Source organism: Hyla sarda, chromosome 8 (genome assembly GCF_029499605.1).
Source record: "Hyla sarda isolate aHylSar1 chromosome 8, aHylSar1.hap1, whole genome shotgun sequence".
NCBI classification, from domain to species: domain Eukaryota; kingdom Metazoa; phylum Chordata; class Amphibia; order Anura; family Hylidae; genus Hyla; species Hyla sarda.
In genome coordinates this window covers 86,172,941-86,193,714 of record NC_079196.1, presented here as the reverse complement: position 1 = coordinate 86,193,714, position 20,774 = coordinate 86,172,941, and the positions used below count along the sequence as shown (strand labels likewise).

The following is a 20,774-nucleotide window of genomic DNA, read 5'->3' as shown; positions in this document are numbered from 1 at the left end:
AACACCCCATATGGGGGTGAGAAGTGCTCTGCTGGCGCACTACAGGTCTCAGAAGAGAAGCTACAGGTCTCAGAAGAGAAGGAGTCACATTTGGCTTTTTGAAAGCAAATTTTGCTCTGGGGGCATGCCGCATTTAGGAAGCCCCTATGGTGCCAGGACAGCAAAAAAAAAAACACATGGCATACCATTTTGGAAACTAGACCCCTCGGGGAACATAACAAGGGGTAATGTGAACCTTAATACCCCACAGGTGATTCACAACTTTTGCATATGTAAAAAAAAAATAAACATTTTTACCTAAAATGTTGGTTTCCCAAAAATTTTTGATTTTTAAAAAGGGTAATAGCAGAAAATACCCCCCATAATTTGTAACACAATTTCTCCCGAGTACGGCGATACCCCATATGTGACCCTCAACTGTTGCCTTGAAATACGACAGGGCTCCAAAGTGAGAGCGCCATGCGCATTTGAGGCCTAAATTAGGGATTGCATAGGGGTGGACATAGGGGTATTCTACGCCAGTGATTCCCAAATAGGGTGCCTCCAGCTGTTGTAAAAGTCCCAGCATGCCTGGACAGTCAGTGGCTATCTGGCAATACTGGGAGTAGTTGTTTTGCAACAGCTGGAGGCTCCGTTTTGGAAACAGTGGCGTACCAGACGTTTTTCATTTTTATTGGGGAGGGGAGGGGGGCTGTGTAGGGGTATGTGTATATGTAGTGTTTTTTTACTTTTTATTTTATTGTGTGGTAGTGTAGTGTTTTTAGGGTACAGTCGCTCAGGCGGGGGGTTCACAGTAGTTTCTCGCTGGCAGCTTGAGCTGCAGCAGAAAATTTGCTGCAGCTCAAACTTGCAGCCGGATACTTACTGTAATCCTCCGCCCATGTGAGTGTACCCTGTACGTTCACATTGGGGGGGTGGAACATCCAGCTGTTGCAAAACTACAACTCCCAGCATGTACGGTCTATCAGTGCATGCTGGGAGTTGTAGTTTTGCAACAGCTGGAGGCACACTGGTTGTGAAACACCGAGTTTGGTAACAAACTCAGTGTTTTGCAACCAGTGTGCCTTCAGCTGTTGCAAAAGCTACAACCCCCAGCATCTACGGACAGCGGAAGGGCATGCTGGGTGTTGTAGTTATGCAACAGCCGGAGGCATACTACTTTGGCTGGGGATGCTGGGGATTGTAGTTATGCAACAGCTGGAGACACACTGGTTTGCTACTTAACTCAGTGTGCCTTCAGCTGTTGCAAAACTACAACTCTCAGCAGTCACCGACAGCCAACGGGCATGCTGGGAGTTGTAGTTATGCAACCAGCAGATGCACCACTACAACTCCCAGCATGCACTTAAGCTGTTTGTGCAAGCTGGGAGTTGTAGTTACACAACAGCTGAAGGTACACTTTTCCATAGAAATAATGTGCCTCCAGCTGTTGCAAAACCATAAGTCCCAGCATGCCCATAAGTGCATGCTGGGAGTTGTGGTGGTCTGCCTCATCCTGTTGCATAACTACAGCTCCCAGCATGCCCATATTGCATGCTGGGAGCTGTTGCTAAGCAACAGCAGGAGGCTGTCACTCACCTCCTGCTGCTGCTTGATCGCCGCACAGGTCAGTCCCGCCGCCGCCGCCGCCGTCGCTCCTGGGGCCCCGATCCCAACATTAACGCCGGGGATCGGGGTCCCCAGCACCAGGGGTGCACGTCCCGCACCCGCTCACGTCCTCCGGAAGAGGGGCGGAGCGGGTGCGGGAGTGACACCCGCAGCAGGCGCCCTGATTGGTCGGCCGGTAATCCGGCCGACGAATCAGGGCGATCGTGAGGTGGCACCAGTGCCACCTCACCCCTGCAGGCTCTGGCTGTTCGGGGCCGTCTCTGACGGCCCCGATCAGCCAGTAATTCCGGGTCACCGGGTCACTGGAGACCCGATTGACCCGGAATCGCCGCAGATCGCTGGACTGAATTGTCCAGCGATCTGCGGCCATCGCCGACATGGGGGGTCATAATGACCCCCCTGGGCGATATGCCGCGATGCCTGCTGAACGATTTCAGCAGGCATCGGGCACCGGCTCCCCTCCGGCTAGCGGCAGGGGGCCGGGAAAGGACAGGACGTACTCCTACGTCCTCGGTCCTTAAGGACTCGGAAACGGGGGCGTAGGAGTACGTCCATTGTCCTTAAGGGGTTAAAAGCCACTGCTTTTGGGTATCCCCCCACACTGATTACCATTACCTATGTAGTTTCTGTTGGGTATATGTGCAATAATCCCCTGTCTATGCATCATATTGCTTGAATGTTATGTATATAAGGCTGATGAACTGGCAATTCATGATTTATTACGAGCATATGGGCATAGGAATGTGCAAGTGCAGTATCGGGCTATGTGCATTATATTATTGAGATTTTATGTGGATTTTCTATTTCACATTACTTTATCAATTATGGTGATCTATGCACTTTAGAGGTGTTTACTATTATTTATTACTTGTGTTTATACATTTTATTAAGTACTATTAAAAGTTATATTTTAAATTGGTACCCCAGTACTTTAAGGAATTAAGTTTCTAAGCGTGGTCCGAGCTGGTATGGCATTGCACAAAAAGCTAACCAAGCTACACTATATAAAAATTGTTTTCTTGAAATAGTTTAAATAATTTTTGCAAAAAATTTACAAGTTTTCACCCATTGTGCAAATATTTGCAACATTTTAGCACCCAAAAAAATTTGTTAAAACCAATGATAAATTCCCCCTTAGATTCAAAACAATAGGGCATGGCCATTAGTGCACCCTTAAAAGTGCAAAGAATTAAAGCTAAATTGATAAGGGGCAAGGAGGAATAGAAAACCGAGCAAAATTGTAGAAATATATCCCTAAATAAACATTTTATATTTTTTTAAATAAGAAGAGTGTGTGCCGTGTGGTTGGTGGGTTTTTGTACAATGATCAGCACCATGGCCAGCGATAGAGGAAACATTCTCACATTCAAAAAATGGTGTCCCTGTGATGTTTATTTTCCATTTAATGTGGCTGGCTTATTGTGAAAGGTTACAGGAAACTCCACAGCACTGCTCTTCTAAGGCATTTGTTTTCACCCGCATCTAACCCCACACCTCTAGCAGGGGTTTGCCATACTGAAAGGGAACCCCATAAATGGTGGGCCGGATAGGAAACATTACAGTGTGTAGGTTGTGAAAAGTAGAATTACTACCGTAGTCTACACAGTGTCAAAGCTGTAATGTTTATAATAGATAAAACAAGCAGCAGATGGGGTTTAAGGGAATTATCAAATAGATTTTGATTTATCACAGAAAGTAAAGTATAAACATTCAGTTTTGTATAAATTGAGATCTCGGAGAAGTGATGTCGAACTCTGCGTGGTTCACTGTGAACAGCATACGTGTATAGGGAAGTGTTTTCCCAAACAATGTGCCTCCAGCTGTTGCAAAGCTACAACTCTCAGCATGCCCGGACAGCCTTTGGCTGTCCGGGCATGCTGGGAGTTGTAGTTTTGCAACAGCTCGTGACACACTGTTTGGAAAAAACTAAAATAGAGGAACGTATTAGTATTTTGAGCACTTTTGTGTATGTGGCTGTGGTCCTTGAGATATCAAAATGAACATAATTACCCCAAGGACATAAGGCTCGGGGTACAAAAACCCCTATCCTACTGACTTTGCAGGCCCACCACTAACCAGATAAAGGTGTAGATGCAAATCCACTGTATATAGACAGTGACACTGTTAACAGCTTGTCCAATAACTGGTGTATTTTTACTCCATAAACATTATGGGGGAGATTAATCAAAACCTTTGTAGAGGAATAGTTGCTGAGTTGCCCATAGCAACCAATCGTCTCCCTCCTTTCATTTTGCACGTTTTTTTTTTATATGAAAGAAGCGATCTGATTGGTTGCTATGGGCAACTCAACAACTTTTCCTCTGAACAGGTTTTGATAAATCTCCCCTAAAAGTTAAATTTTAGGGGAGGCAGTAGTGTATATAAGGGGGGGGGGGGGGGGGGTTCTGTATCTCGGGCCATGTGCTCTTGAGGTTATTGTGTTCATTTAGAATTGGAATCCCGGACTTTCATTGGCAAATTTTTGTGTTGATCCTTGAGATATCAGAAGCAAATAAAAAATAAAAGCCATACCACAAATCCTAAATCTATATAGTCATTTAATGGCTCACCAAGTATTATTCTTAACCCCTTCCCGCAGAATGTCATATATAAACGCCGGGTTGTGCAGTGCGTTCGCGCATCCCGACGTTTATAAATGACATTCAGTTAACCCGGCGATGCGCAGCATTGCACGGGTTACCTGGCAGAAGTCCCGCTGTTTCCAGCAGGGGACAACTTCTGCTTCACCCCCAGGACCATCCATTGATGGTCCTGGTCAGCTATCACTGTGATTGGTCCCTGTGAACCAATCACAGTGACCTGGGGTGAAAGTTCAGATCCCCCGCACTGCCCGCCCCTGGAAGTCGGGCAGAATGGGGGACGATGGCTGCGGGGGCTCGCGGCATAGGTGGGGGAACACGCGGGAACCGGCGGCCTTACCCGAACCAGCGGCGTGACCGAGGAGCAGCGCGGGACCGGCCACGTGGACGAGCAGCGACGGGGACCGGCAGGTAAGTATGTGGTCCTCAGAAGCAGCAGTGAAGATCTTCACTGCTGCTTCTAGGAGTCTGAAAACTACAACTCCCAGCATGCCTAGACAGCCTTTGGCTGTCTGGGCATGCTGGGAGTTGTTTAGCAACATCTGGTGCAACAAATGTACAGGGTACATTCACATGGGCGAGGGTTTTACAGTGGGTTTCTCGCTGCAAGTTTGAGATGCAGCAAATTTTGCGCTGGGAAACTCGCTGTAATCCCCTGCCCATGTGACTGTACCCTAAAAACACTACACTACACTACACCAACACAAAATAAAATAAAAAGTTAAAAACACTACATATACACATACCCCTACACAGCCCCCCTCCCCCAATAAGAACGTCCGGTACACCACTGTTTCCAAAGCAGAGCCTCCAGCTGTTGAAAAGCAACAACTCCCAGTATTGCCAGACAGCCGTTGACTGCCCACGCATGCTGGGAGTTTTGCAATAGCTGGAGGCACCCTGTTTGGGAATCACTGGCGTAGAATACCCCTATGTCCACCCCGATGCAAATCCCTAATTTAGGCCTCAAGTGCACATGGCGCTCTCACTTTGGAGCCCTGTTGTATTTCAGGGCAACAGTTTAGGGCCACATATGGGGTATCGCCGTACTTGGGAGAAATTGCGTTACAAGGTTTGGGGGTCTTTTTCTTCTTTAACCCTTCATGAAAAGGAAATGTTGGGGTCTACACCAGAATGTTAGTGTAAAAAAATTTATTTTTTACACTAACATGCTGATGTTGCCCTATACTTTACATTTTCACAAAGGTAAAAGGGAAAAAAGCCCCCCAAAATTAGTAACGCAATTTCTCCCAACTACGGAGATACTCCATATGTGGGCGCAAAGTGCTCTGGGGGCGCACAAAAAGGCCCAGAAAGGAGAGTGCACCATGTACATTTGAGATGATTTGCACAGGGGTGGCTGATTGTTACAGCGGTTTTGACAAACGCAAAAAAAACAAAACCCCACATGTGACCCCATTTCAGAAACGACACCCCTCACGGAATGTAATGAGGGGTGCAGTGAGAATTTACCCCCCACAGGTGTCTGACGGATCTTTGGAACAGTGGTCCGTGAAAATGAAAACTTGTATAGCCCACTGTTCCAAAAATCTGTCAGACACCAGTGGGGGGCAAATGCTCACTGTACCCCTTGTTACGTTCCTCAAGGGGTCTAGTTTCCAAAATAGTATGCCATGTGTTTATTTTATTTTTTTTGCTGTTCTGGCACCATAGGGGCTTCCTAAATGCGACATGCCCACCGAGCAAAATTTGCTCTCAAAAAGCCAAATATGACTCCTCTTCTGAGCATTGTAGTTCGCCCATAGTGCACTTCAGGTCAACTTATGGGGTACCTCCATACTCAGAAGAGATGGGGGTTACAAATTTTGGGGGGTATTTTCTGCTATTAACCCTTGCAAAAATGTGAAATTGGGAGGGAAACACACATTTTAGTGGAATTTTTCTTTTATTTTTTTACATATGCAAAAGTCGTGAAACACCTGTGGGGTATTAAGGCTCACTTTATTCCTTATTTCGTTCCTCAAGGGGTCTAGTTTCCAAAATGGTATGCCATGTGTTTTTTTTTTTTGCTGTTCTGGCACCATAGGGGCTTCCTAAATGCGACATGCCCCCCGAGCAAAATTTGCTCTCAAAAAGCCAAATATGACTCCTTCTCTTCTGAGCATTGTAGTTCGCCCGTAGTGTACTTCAGGTCAACTTATGGGGTACCTCCATACTCAGAAGAGAAGGGGTTACAAATATTGGGGGGTATTTCCTGCTATTAACCCTTGGAAAAATGTGAAATTTGGGGGGAAACGCACATTTTAGTGAAAAATTTTTTTTTTTTTTTACATATGCAAAAGTTGTGAAACACCTGTGGGGTATTAAGGCTCACTTTATTCCTTGTTACGTTCCTCAAGGGGTCTAGTTTCCAAAATGGTATGCCATGTGAGTTTTTTTTTTGCTGTTCTGGCACCAAAGGGGCTTCTTAAATGCAACATGCCCCCCAAAAACCATTTCAGAAAAACTTACTCTCCAAAATCCCCTTGTAGCTCTTTCCCTTCTGAGCCCTCTACTGCGCCCGCCGAACACTTTACATAGACATATGAGGTATGTGCTTACTCAAGAGAAATTGGGCTACAAATATAAGTATACATTTTCTCCTTTTACCCCTTGTAAAAATTCAAAAATTGGGTCTACAAGAACATGCGAGTGTAAAAAAATTAAGATTGTGAATTTTCTCCTTCACTTTGCTTCTATTCCTGTGAAACACCTAAAGGGTTAAAAGGATGACTGAATGTCATTTTGAATACTTTGGGGGGGGGGGGGGGGTGCAGTTTTATAATGGGGTCTTTTGTGGGGTATTTCTAATCTGAAGACCCCTCAAATCCACTTCAAACCTGAACTGGTCCCTGAAAAATAGTGAGTTTGAAAATTTTGTGAAAAATTGGAAAATTGCTGCTGAACTTTGAAGCCCTCTGGTGTCTTCCAAAAGTAAAAACTCGTCACTTTTATGATGCAAACATAAAGTAGACATATTTATGGACATTTGTCAAAGGGTTTAGTCAGGTTTTCTTTACTATAATTGTTGCAAAATTGTCGCAACTGCGACCTACACGATTTTTCGTGCGACATTTTGACTGGAAAGCGAGAAAAGCAAGTTTTCCTAAAATTTACTATGTAGTAGTAATTTTAAAATGGACTACGGGTAGTCAGGTATTTATTAACTGCGACAGTCGCAACTGCGCAAAAAAAAGTTGCAACAGCGTTAAAAATTGACTAAATTTACTCCAGCTCAAACATGGAGCGGAAAAAGCTACTACCAAAGTAAAAAAGGAAAAATTGGTTACGTGAAAGAAAATTATCAACAGGCTGAAACCAGTTGATAAATACGTCGCACATAAGCAAAAAAAGTAAGGAAAAAATTACTAAAAAAAAAAGAATACATAAGCAAAGATTGATGTCCCTCATTGTATATGTGAATAAAAAAAATTTTTATTTGTAATATGCATTTTCCTTACAAGCAGAGAGCTTCAAAGTTACAAAAATGCAACATTTTCAAATTTTTCATCAAATTTTAGGATTTTTCACAAGGAAAGGATGCAAGTTACCACAAAAATTTACCACTAAGTTAAAGTAGAATATGTCACGAAAAAACTATCTCTGAATCAGAATGATAACTAAAAGCATTCCAGAGTTATTAATGTTTAAAGTGACAGTGGTCAGAATTGCAAAAAAAACGCTCTGGTCCTTAAGGCCAAAATGGGCTTGGTCCTGAAGGGGTTAAAGGGGTTATGCCAACATTACAACTTATCACCTATCCACAGTATAGGTAATAAGTGTCCGATCCAAGGTTTTAACTCTAGGACCACACAAAAGATCACAAGAACATGGTCCTTAGCACCCATGTTAGAGTAGGGCGCTGATAGAACATGCCCACTGCTGCTCCATTTATTTGCTATTGAAGTGCTAGAGATATTTATATCTTTATAAGTTCTATAGAAAGTGACTGGAGCGTCAGTAATCATGCTGGACAACTGAGCGTAAAGGGAATAATATAAGGCGTGTAGAGAAGAATGAATCGGAGCACTCACCCAGTAGAAGTATGCAAAATCTTCAGGCTTTATTCAATATTGAAGCAGGTAAAAAACACAGTGCAGGAGAGAGGATTGGCGTGGGGGGTTGGCCTGACGAAGCGCGAACTCACGCGAACACGGTCCGTTTGCCCAACCCCCCACGCCAATCCTCTCTCCTGCACTGTGTTTTTTACCTGCTCCAATATTGAATAAAGCCTGAAGATTTTGCATACTTCTACTGGGTGAGTGCTCCGATTCATTCTTCTCTACACGCTATTGCCAATGTTATATATCAGTTCGTGCAGCACCACCCTTAGCTCTACACGAGGAGTTCAGGATATTCACAGCTGTTGCAGTGGGCATTTGAATCTAGGAATTCCAGCGGTGCCAAGGTGCTTTCTCTCTCTCATGCTCCGGAATAATATAAGGGCAGACTAGATGGACAAGGTGATATTATTCTACTGACAATCTTTTATGTTTCTATGTAACCGCTCCACTCAAAGGACATGAGGACCTTGGTGGTCCTAGTGGTTGGACCCCACGAACTGGAAACTCATCACCTAACTTGCATGTAGATTAGAAATTGTGAACTTTTGGATCATTCTATTAACTTGAGCTTTGTAGAACAATCATTTATTTATGAAGACAAGTTATTTCCTTATCCTGTGTCTCCTATACAATTGTACTGTCCCCTACAGATTCCATTATCTACATGTTCATTCAGAAATCCTATGAATTTACTTTTAGTTGAATATCAATATATATTTTCTAGAGTAGGGTTTCAGCATGTAGTGTGAATGCTGGTGAAGAAAAGAAATGGTTGAACGGAATTAAATTTTGTTCTTGCTTTCAGTTTCATGTGTTTGTCCGGCTTTCCTGCTTTTGCTCGGGACTTTTCAATTCCCTTACGCAAATTATGGTTTTCACTGAACCGTCTGTATTTTTGATTAACATTCACAGTCACGGCTATAGGAAAATGAACATTCTTACTCAGCAAGACATGAGTTAACCTTCTGATTGCTGTACAGCTTCTGTATGTTTTACAGCAGTGGAGCGCCAATATGTTACTGTAATTGTTTGATGGTACTTCTTTTTTTAAGGTCTGACTGCTCAAAACCTAAAAAAGGGTATAGTTAGGTCCTTTATGACAGTCTCTTTCCATATATAGTACCTTATTTTGGCTTATGTGCATTATAGAGGGTGTCCTCTCTCTGTATATTCTAAAATTTACCAAAGCTGAAAGCCTTTACAAAAAGCAGTTCTCATTTTGGTGAACTTGACCCAAAACTTTAACATTTTAATGGGTGCCCTCTCCCTAAATTCAAACCAGGTTCCAAGGCTTTCGACTGATAGACCTGGTCTGTGGTTACAGACTGGCTTGGCATAACAGCCCTTTAAACTCCAATTTTCCTCTTTACTCCTGTAACACATATAAAGCTATCCTCGAAAATGTAACTTGGGGAGTTGGTTTGGGGCCTTCAGAAAAATAATCTATATTTTTGACTCCTTTTTCCTTTAGAAACATACTTGAGTAGATTGTCGAGGTTAAAGCGGTTATCTACTGAACTTGTTGGCTGCAAAAAAGTCTTCTGGGCCCTGGTCTTCTTCTGCATTCTGGGACCCAGTGCATCAGATTGTCCTGAGCGGATGCAGTGATGTCACGCCTTTGCCTGTTATACGATGAGCTATTTTTACTAGGACAACCGTAAAAGATTGTTGGAGTTCAGCATATTCTGCACATTTTATCTAAATAGGTATATTTGTTTTTTTTAAATAAAATTAATGCTTGATGTTTGTTTTTCTTCAATAGATTCCAGATGATGATGACTTAAGTCTTACAGATGGGGATGAAGATCTGTTGAGAGCAGTGCAAACAGTTCAAGAACAGGCTGAAGATGTCCAGGTAGGGGTATTTTTAACAACTACTTATTTCAGTTCTGTTAGTGGAAAGATAAAGAAAATATAGCCTATAATCTTACATTCTTGTGTTTTCTTCTTTTCCCAAGTTAAAGTAGATATCTAGCCAAAAGTGGTAAAAATAAAAACTTAAATGGACCATGTCAGATTCAAAAACTTTTTATATGTTATACATTAACTTCTCTAATAAAATGTTACTTTCTTTTTATAGAAATCATGGCTTATAAAATCATGGCTTTGTTCAAGCTGAAGCACAGGCAAGGACAAAGACCAGTAAGTGAGAGTTGGCAAGAACTCCTCTGAGCTTACTTCTGTCTGATAGGACAGGAGAGAGCACAGAGAAGTACCATCATACAGAAGGGAGAGAGCACAGAGGAGTACTATTAGACAGGAGATAGCACAGAGGAGTGCTAGCCCACCCTCACTTACTAGACTTTGTCCATTGTCCTTTTGCTTCAGCTTGTACAATAGGGATGGCAATAAGCGGGGGGGGGGGGGGGGGGGGGAGGGTCCACTAGCGGGCCGGTGGCCGGGGAGCGGCTGGTGCCTCCAGCTGTTATAAACATGACAGGAGTTGTAGTTTAGAAACAGCGAGACTCCTGCTAAGTTACAACTTGTATCTTTCCTAGACAACCAAAGGCTGTCTGGAAACATGGGGTTTTAGTTTAGCAACAGCTGGAGGCTGCCTGTTAGGAAATGCTGGTTCATGGGTGTTTTCTTTAAGGGAGGGCACTATAAATGTACTTACCTATTTTTCATGTTTTTTTCCTTATCATTTCAGATCAGTGTATGCAGACTACTTTGTATTTGGTGGACTACGTTGTTGACCTGCATATTTATATTTAATATTAATAAAACGGCTAATGAGGGCTTTTTTTTGGGGGGGGGGGGGGAACTAGTGTTTTTTGGAATAAAAGTTTTTAAAAAGTGATTTTTTATTTTTTTAAATTTACTTTACAGGCTTAGTAGTGGAAGCGGTCTTATAGACTGAATCCATTACCAAGCCAGGGCTTAGTGCTGGCCACAAAAACAGCTAGCACTAACCCCCAATTATTACCCCGGTACCCACTGCCACAGGGGTGCCAGGAAGAGCCGGTACCAACAGGCCTGGAGCGTCAAAAATGGCGCTCCTGGGCCTAGGCAGAAACTGGCTGGTGTTATTTAGGCTGGGAAGGGCCAGTAACAATGATCCTCGCCCACCCTGGTAGTGTCAGGTTGTTACTGTTAAGTTGGTATCTGGTTGAGAATGAAAATAGGAGGAACCCCACATGTTTTTTTTATTTTTTAATTGTTTAATTATTCATGCAAAAAATGTGGGGGTTATTCATATTTTCATTCTCAGCCAGATATCAACCAGTAGTAACAGCCTGATGTTACCAGGGTGGGTGAGGAGCATTGTTACTGGTCCTCCACAGCCTTAATAACGCCAGGCTGTTACTGCCTAGGCCCAGGAGTGCCATTTGTTTACCCTCCGGGCCTGTTGGTGCCAGCTCTTCCCTGCACCTCTGGCGGTGGGTACCGGGTAATAATTGGGGGTTAGCGCTAGCTGTTTTTGTGGCTAGCGTTAAGCCCTGGCTTAGTAATGGATTCCCACTATGACTGCTTCCACTACTAAGCCTGTAAAGTAAATTTAAACAAAAAACACTTTTTAAAAGCTTTTATTCCAAAAAGCACTCCTCCACAAGCTCTCGTTAACAATTTTATTAATAAAAAAAAACAAAAAACGCTGTGCATCTATGTAGTCCACCGAATCCGAAGAAGTCCTATGCATAAAGTGATCTTATAATTTAGCAACTGCTGGAGTCTTGCGGTTTCTAAACTACAACTCCTGTGATGAAAAAATTAGCCCTCATACGTCCCAGTATGCAAAAAATAAAAAAGTTAGAGGGGTCAGAAGAGGACATCCTGGTGCGGCGGTACTTCACACAACAGGACGTACATTTAAGTCCTGTACAGGACCGCGAGCAACGGAGCTATGCTCGAGTCATGTGCGGCAGGTCCCGGCTGCTGATAGCAGCCAGGGACCTGCCGGTAATGGCTGTCATCCGCGATCGTGCGAATGTCTGCCATTTAACTCCTCAGATGCTGTGATCAATACATATCATGGCATCTGCGGCAGCGCGGCTACATTTCATGCTGATCTGATCGACTGCGACGCAGCTGCGGGGATCAGATCAGCTAACATGGCGGACGGAGGTCCCCTCACCTATCTCCACCACCTTTCCGGCTTCTTATACTCTGATCTGCCTTCCAGCAGACCAGAGCAGAAGATCGCCCATAATCAGGGCTGGACTGGGACCAAAAATAGGCCGGGGGAATTTTAGTCTAAGCAGACAATTTTTATGCGGGTGTCTGACTGTTGGGACCTCCACCTATCACCTTGGTTCAAGTGGCTCTTCAGCTGTTGCAAAGCTATAACTTCCATCATGCCTGAAAAACCTCAGGCATCATGGGAGTTGTAGTTTTGAAACAGCTGGAGAGCTACAGATTGGGGAACAGTTTCACCTATAATTCCTGCAGAATTTACAGGTGACTACAGCTCTGATGGGACAGTCAGGAGAATACACAATGGTATATAGTGACCTGAGTGATGTCTTCTCTTCGCCCTTCTCTGTAGTCTTCATCTTGTCCAGGCACCAAGACTTCTTTCAGAACTACATCTTCCTTCTGCAGAGATTGAGGCCTGAACATCATTGGCTCTATATGAAGCCCATATTCATTATAATCCTGGTACACACTATGCCCCCTGAATATGACCCTGCCACACACTATGCCCTGAAAATAATACTGCCACCCCTGTACTTTCCTCCTCCAGACCCCTTGTTGTCATCCCCTCTTCCCCTCCCAGATACCTATATCTTCCTCCAGATCCCTATGCCCCCTCAGACTCCCCTACATCCCCCAGACCCCTGTGTCCTTCTCCAGACCCCTCTGTCCTCCTCCTCCAGAACACCCTGTCTTCCCTCTCCAGACCCCTTTGTCCCTCCTCCCCCAGACCCCTTTGTCCCTCCTCCCCCAGACCCCTTTGTCCCTCCTCCCCCAGACCCCCTCTGTCCCTCCTCCCCCAGACCCCCTCTGTCCCTCCTCCCCCAGACCCCCTCTGTCCCTCCTCCCCCAGACCCCCTCTGTCCCTCCTCCTCCTGACCTCTCTGTGCCCCTAGATCCCTCTGCCCCATCTCATCCTGTAGACCCCTCAGGATCCCTATCCCCCCCACCCCAAACCCCTCTTTCATCCTCCTCCAGACCCATCAGGATCCCTACCCTCTCCCCTGCCATCCTCCTCCAGACCCCTCAGGATCCCTCCCCCCCCCCCCCCCCCCAGACCACTTTGCCATTCTTCTCCAGAACCCTCAGCTCAGGATCCCTATCCCACCCTTAGACCCCTCTGTGGGCCGACGTCTGGGGCTCTTTAAGCCATGACTGCTGGCCGTGGCTCTTAAAGTGGTGACAGGCGGCCACGGCTCTTAAAGCGGCAGCAGGTGGCCACAGGTTTTAAAGCTGCGACTGCTGGCCGTGGCTTTAAAGCAGCGGCCGCTGTTCTTAAAGTGGCAACTGCAGACGCAACTCTTAAGAGGTTGTGGTGTCATAGTTTTTAGTGCAGGAAGACAGGCTGGCTCACAGACTGTCTGGCCCACAGGGCAAATGCCTGGTGTGACCGTTGTCCAGTCTGGCTTGTCCAGTCCGGCCCTGCCCATAATACTGATGAGTGCTATGCCCTATGCATAGCACTGCTCAGAAATAAACAAAATTTAAGCTTCTAGGCGCTGATCAAATGAAGTAGATGTGGACACAAGCATATTGTCCAAAAACTTATTTGCACAAAGCAATGCTTTTCCAGTCCGTAATGGACCCTTCGTCAGGCAGGTGCATCCGGACTTGTGCAAATAAATCCGTTTCTTGGACAATATTTCTGTGTCCGCACCTATTTGTGTCAGCGCCTAGAAGCTTAAATTTTGCTTATTTCTGAGCATTTTCCTACTGGACCAGCACTGCTGACTCCGAACAAGCCACGGCTGCAGATCCAAGCATCACATTTAACCAGATGTCTACTAAGGTGTTTTGCTCTTGGCACAACCCCATATGGTGAGTGTAAATCCACTTATCATTTAATTGCATATTGTTTGACATATTACATTAGGGGCGCGTATCCCCTTTTTTTCCTTTTTTTTTCTGTACCTATGCATAGCACTGACCAGTATTAGCAATCACATGATTGCTATAAATAGTCCCCGATGGGGGACATAAAAAGTAAAAAAAAATTAAAAAAAAATCAACTCCCCCGATAAAAAAATTAAAATGTCCCTTTTTCCATTTTACCCCCAAAAAGTGTAAAAAAAAATTAATAAAAATTAAATAAATAAATCACTGCATGCGTAAATGTCCGAACTATTAAAATATAATGTTAATGATCCCGTACGGTGAACGGTGTTAACGTAAGAAAAAAGTCCAAAATTGCTGCTTTTTTTGTCACATTTAAGTTTTATATGCACAAATGTTGTATCAATAAAAAGTACAGATCACGGCCCTCATACCGCCGCTTTTTTAAGCGCAACAATAATAAAGTATGTAATCATGGGTATCATTTTAATCATATTGACCCACAGAATAAAGAACACATTATTTTTACCATAAATTGTATGGCGTAAAAACAAAACCATCCAAAATTTGCAATATTGCGGTTTTCTTTTTAATTTCCCCACACAAATAGAATTTTTTTTTTTTGTTGCGCCATACATTTTATGGTACAATGAGTTACGTCATACAAGCCCTCATAATAGTCTGTGGATGAAAATATAAGAGTTACGATTTCTAGAAGGCGAGGAGGAAAAAACGAAAATGCAAAAATAAAATTGGCCTCGTCCTTAAGGTAAAAATGGGCTTGGTCCTTAAGGGGTTAAACATGCTAATTTTCAAATAAATAGATATAATTTTTTTTTTAAAAAGCAAAACAAAATCAAACCTATATAAGGCCCCTTTCACACTGCCACAAATGTCTGTCAGGCACTTTTTGTTTTGTGCCTTAATGGACCTTATTTTTGATCGGGCTCAATAGGAAACAATGGGTTCCGACAGATGCCATTCATGGGGTCTGTCAGGCAATGTTGTTTTTTGACTGGATTAGCGGGAGGAAAAAACATTGCATGATGAATTTTTCCTCCCGCTATTCTCCCTGGGGTCCCCGACGGACGTCACACTGCTGTTTCACAAAGGCAGTGTGAAAGAAGTCTAGTTCGCCGTAGATCTTGTGGTGAAATTGTCAATACAAAGTAAGATTGGTGGTGCAAAAAACTAGGCTTTATATGTAAGGTGGAAAATTGAAAGCATTATGATTTTTCGAAGGCGAGGGGAAAAAAAAATGAAAGTGCAAAAAATAAAAACTAAAAACCTGTGTCCAAAAGGGGTTAAAAATATTTATACATTTTTTTTTTTCACAACTGCAATTTTAGAGCAGAAAAGTCAGAGGAGAGGTGGAGTTACAAAGTGTTGTTCTGAAGTCATTTAATGGTTTTTGCTTGTGTGTGCTAAATAAATGGTATTCAAAAGCGATTTATTGGTTTTTGCTTATGTGAGCCAAATTTATCAACCCCCTGTGATAGTATTATAAATATGCCACACATAGGCAAAAGCAAGAATAAAATGCCTGCAGAACTCTCTTGCCAAAGCAAACTATTATAAATGTCCCCCAGAATTTTTAAACATTTAACTGTACACAGCAGTAACTTTTAAGAGGACTGAAAGAAGAAAGGTTTGAAGAAAACTTGGATTGAATTTAATAAATATATATTTTTGTACATTTTGAGTTGAAATACCAGTTGAAAATTATTTTGAGTTATGGGAAATTATTAGGGATCGACCGATTATCGGTATGGCCGATATTATCGGCCGATAATCACGATTTTGGGCATTATCGGTATCGGCAATTACCTTGCCGATAAGCCGATAATGTCCCCGCCCACCGCCCCCACCGCACCGCGACCGCCACCCCCCCCGACCCACCGCACCGCGCCGCACCCCCCACCGTGATGCTGGGCGGTATATTGGTATGGATTTTTGCCCATACCGCTATACCGGTCGGGCCCCTTCCCCACCCTCCGAGTCAATAAAAAAATTAAACTTACCCGTAATGGGGGTGGTCCGGGCCATCCATCCATCCTTCCTTCCTGTAGTGTCCAGCGGCATTCCGGGTGAAGAGTGAACCGGTCCGGGCTGTCTTTCTCCGGCGGTCATCTTCTCCACTCCGGGCAGGCTCCGGCCTAGTACACTGCACAGATGCCGCTATGCTGTGACGTCAGGTGCGTCGCTGCGCACGGGCGTCACTGCGCAGCGGCGTCTATGCATCGTACTAGGCCGGAGCCTGCCCGGAGTGGAGAAGATGACCGCCGGAGAAGGACAGCCCGGACCGGTTCGCTCTTCACCCGGAACGCCCCCGGACACTACAGGAAGGAAGGATGGATGGCCCGGACCACCCTGACAGGTAGGGGGAGAGAAGAGGGTGGCGGCGGCGGCCTATGGCCCCGCAAAAGCCACTGCAGATCATTGATTTAAAGCGCCCGCTTTAAATCAATGATCTGCAGCGGTGTCGCAGGGGGTTGAATAGCCGATAACTTATATCGGTATAAGTTATCGGCTATCGGCCCTAACCTGCACCGATTATCGGTATCGGCCCTAAAAAAATGATATCGGTCGATCCCTAGAAATTATTTCACATAATGTGCGCTTGCAGTGGTCTACACCAGGGCTTAAATCAGACTCGATCTACTGGAGCTTCACCCAACAGACCAAAGTTGCATGGGTCTCACTATCTGTCCTAGAGCCTATAAAAAAATATTTAGTCTCCCTTTTGTCTTCTAAACTTTGTATAACATTAACATAAAGTACAACATTTTCAATAATTGTGTTAAACCAGAAATTGTTGCAGCCAGTGTGCAGTTTACATTCACCATGATGATCTTTATGGGTGACATTTCAATACTGATGTTTGCCATTCACAGATAAATAACATTATTAGTAGTAGTTAGGACAATTTTGCATGCAGCACTACTAAATATGTTTATTTTTAATACGTCTATATATTAACAGAATTGTCCAAACCGGGCAACCCCCTTTTCTATAGTGTATTATGACAAACAAATGCAAGATTACCTAACTGGCTGCATGTCTTCTTTTTTTAATCAGAATTGGAATGCCATCTATTTGCTCAGATGGCACTTCTCCGACATTCTTTTGCATGAAGTGTTTTCTTATATTTTGGACTATGGTGGAAGTGGATATAATAGCCCTCAGTGGTCCCCAACCAGTGACTGTGGAGCCACATGTGACTTGTGATCCCCTGCTTTTGTGGCTCTCTATAGCAGTCTCAGTTAGGAGTATATGCACTGACTATTAACATTATAAGAGATATAACCTAACCATAAAACACTGACAATTTGGATGGTATAACACTAAAGTCCTATTTAATTTAAACAATATTTGCAAATTCTCGACATCTTGTCTCTGTAGGTTTAATTTGTGTTTTCAATGCTACAGAGTAGAATGTCAAAACCCGTGTAGAGGAAAAGTGGCGCATTTGCCCATAAAAACCATAGATTACTTCTTTCATGTTTAAAAAAATGAAAGACTCCATATGATTGGATGCTGTGGGCAACTGCAACACTCCTACTCTACAAAGGTTTTTATAAATGGTCCCCTAAATGTATTTGTGTATATGACAGAGAGATATTGATGAACACTCGTCTATTTGTGGCAATATGTGCTGCAGTCCATTTCTTTTGATATGTCAATAGAGGTCCCATTTACTAGATACCTGATCTGAGAACATAGACATTTTTGCATAATTGTTTTTACCCCTTAAAAACCCATGACATACATGTTCATCATGATGCCATTAAGGGTGTATGGATAGGGCTAGAGATGAGCGAATCCAAATTCGTTACGAATTTCATGAAGCATTCGATTTGCAACAAATGCGAATATCTCCTCGATTCTATCGTGCGAATCGCTTCATTAAACTCCATTTAGTGCTGTCCAGGCTCCAGGGCATTTAAAATGGTGGATCCACATGTGAGGACATGGGGCAAGGAACTCTGGGAAGGCGGGAACAAGGGTAGGTGGGATGACCCTGAATCACATGCAGGATGCAGCCTATCAGCAGCCAGTCACCCTTGTGATGTCATGGCCCTATATAATCTGCAGCCGTATTCCGGCTAGTCACTTCATCCTTTCACTGCAGAGGATAGGACAGCGCTGTGTGTTACAGACTAGCTTTTTCAAGCAGCGTTTCACCTCCTAGTCACATCAGTGTTCTGGTGGACAGAGAGCAGTGCATTCACAGAAAATAATTTTTACTGCAGCCATTAACCTCCCAGTCACTTTCTATAGCAGTGTATTACAGAGAGGGGCAGAGAGTTGTGTGTTGCCTCATACATTTGAACAAGCTGGCTCAGCCTGAGAAACCTTTGCAAAAAGGAGAGAAAACACAGCAAAAGGTGCGCCCCTGGGTGAGGATAGTCTGGGAAAGGAAATCAGGATGAAGGGAAAGATGGGTCCTTACCCTTTGGTGGTGCGCTGAGGGCACAACACCTACAGTAGCGTCTAGGAAGAAGGAGAGCCGGACAGCTGCCACGAGGAACTTCCCGGGGTGACGTCAGTCTCACCGGTAGCAAGGCAATAGGAGATAGGTAAAAAAGGTGTTCCTCAATAACGGCGCTGGTCCATGCATGCATATAATGGTTTTATTTTCATGAATATAGCAACGCGTTTCAACCCCGGACAGGGGTCTTCATCAGGCATGATGAATGCCTGATGAAGACCCCTGTCCGGGGTTGAAACACGTTGCTATATTCATGAAAATAAAACCATTATATGCATGCATGGACCAGCGCCGTTATTGAGGAACCCCTTTTTTACCTATCTCCTATAGCCTGAGAAACCTTGGCATAGGATGGAGGAATAATTTTTCAGCGCAACTGTGTCTTTGTTCCACAACAAATGGTCTGCTGGTTATGCTATATAATACCCAGCAGTCCATTCCTAATAGTCTTTGAGAGAGTTAAATTTTGGGTTCAGTACACAGCGAAAAATATGTTTTTTTTAAGCATACTGTAGTGCATTTTTTTCTGCCCTCATAAGTGCATACCACATAAATACATCTAAGTAGTGTACTATTTTGTACCTGTTAATCTGTCAAGGGGCTAGATACTGTGAAAGGACAGCCAAAAGTACACACCTGCTGCTGTTCTAGACAAATACTTTTAAGCGTAGTGAAGCGTATTGTTCTCCCCTCCATATATGCACTAAGTATGTCAGGAAGAGAAGTGCCAGGACGTGCACAGAGGAGTGGCAGAGGCCTAAATTCATCAGGGGCAGGCAGAGGTCGCAGCAGACTAGGGGCGAGTGGCAGCAGGAGTCGCAGCGAGAGGCCTGAGCCCCCGATATCAGCTAGCGGTCGTGTCTTGACCAGCAACTCATCTGCCTTCATCGATTGGCTAACACGATCATCCACTTCATCGCAAGTGACATCGAATACCTCCAGTCAACAGTCGGTGGGTTCCTCAGACACAAATCAGTTGGCATGGCCCGGGAGCAGTCCCTGTCCTCCCATTGCAATTGGGAGCCGGGCGCAGAAGGGGCTTCATCTGGAGAAGATGGTTGCAGGTTGCCCGTGAGGCAGCAGCTAAGCCAGCAAGGTGGTAGCATGGTTGGCAGTCAGCATGGTGGCAGAAGTGGAAATTCTGGAGCCAAACGTGCCCAGGGGAGAGACCACCTGCTTCTCGCGGCAGCCTACCTTCCTGGGAGGTAGTGGGACAGCGGTTCCTTGAGATGCCGGCAGTAGCAGTCAATTAGTGCGGACTGTTGATGAAAAACTGCCACAACGCTGAGTAGCTGATTTTCCCACCAAGCATCTGGAGGAGGTTAACATAGCCACATGCAAGATGTGTCGGCAGAAGGTGAAGCATGGCCAGGGTCCCAATGTTGGCACCACAGCCCTGCGTCAACATATGCATCACCACCATAAAGCGGCCTTGGAGAACCGTGGCTCAGATGTAGTGGTCCAGCCTGCTGCATCACACAGTGGCACGCCGCTCTCTCTTTCAGCCAGCCAAGGCTACACCACCTCAGCTGAAGGGAGCTGTGTGTCATACCCTCCTTCTGTTGCTTCAGATTCTCCTGCTTCTCCTACTTTGTCATTTATTCTGCCAGCAATTCATCGGCAAAGCAGTGTCCAAGAGACAACGGTATGCGCTAACTCATCCAACGGTGCAGAAGCTGAATGTGCTCCTGTCCAAGTTGCTGGTGCTGCAGTCCCTCCCTTTTCAAGTTGTGGACTCTGCACCTTTCAGAGAACTGATTGCTTGTTCCGAGCCGAGGTGGAGAGTTCCGAGCCATCATGTTTTTTTCAAAAAAGGCAGTACCAACCCTGCACAATTTTGTGGAAGAGAAGGTGGTCCAGTCCTTGAGCCAGTCGGTGTACCAATATGCACGGCAGCACCGACGTCTGGAGCTGTAACTATGGTCAGGAACAATACATGTCCTTTACGGCCCATTGGGTGGATGTGGTTCCTGCACAGCCACAACACCAACTTGGATAAGTCACGCCGCTTCCTCCTCCACGCTCTCAGGCCGTTGGTCCTGT

The 20,774-nt window shown here is 44.5% G+C and overlaps 1 protein-coding gene across 8 annotated transcripts in view; it reads left to right on the top strand.

Annotated features, from left to right (window-relative positions):
- The window catches only part of SPAG16 (sperm associated antigen 16), a 1,122,606-nt gene that overhangs the window by 25,965 nt on the left and 1,075,867 nt on the right, over window positions 1-20,774 (top strand). For all 8 annotated transcript variants that reach the window (XR_008847220.1, XM_056536059.1, XM_056536060.1 and 5 more), the window contains one exon: window positions 10,035-10,127. Coding sequence is in view for 7 of the 8 variants with exons in the window: in XM_056536059.1 (XP_056392034.1) it covers window positions 10,035-10,127 (93 nt within the window). In the remaining variant the exon portion in view is untranslated. The remainder of the gene's footprint in view (window positions 1-10,034; window positions 10,128-20,774) is intronic.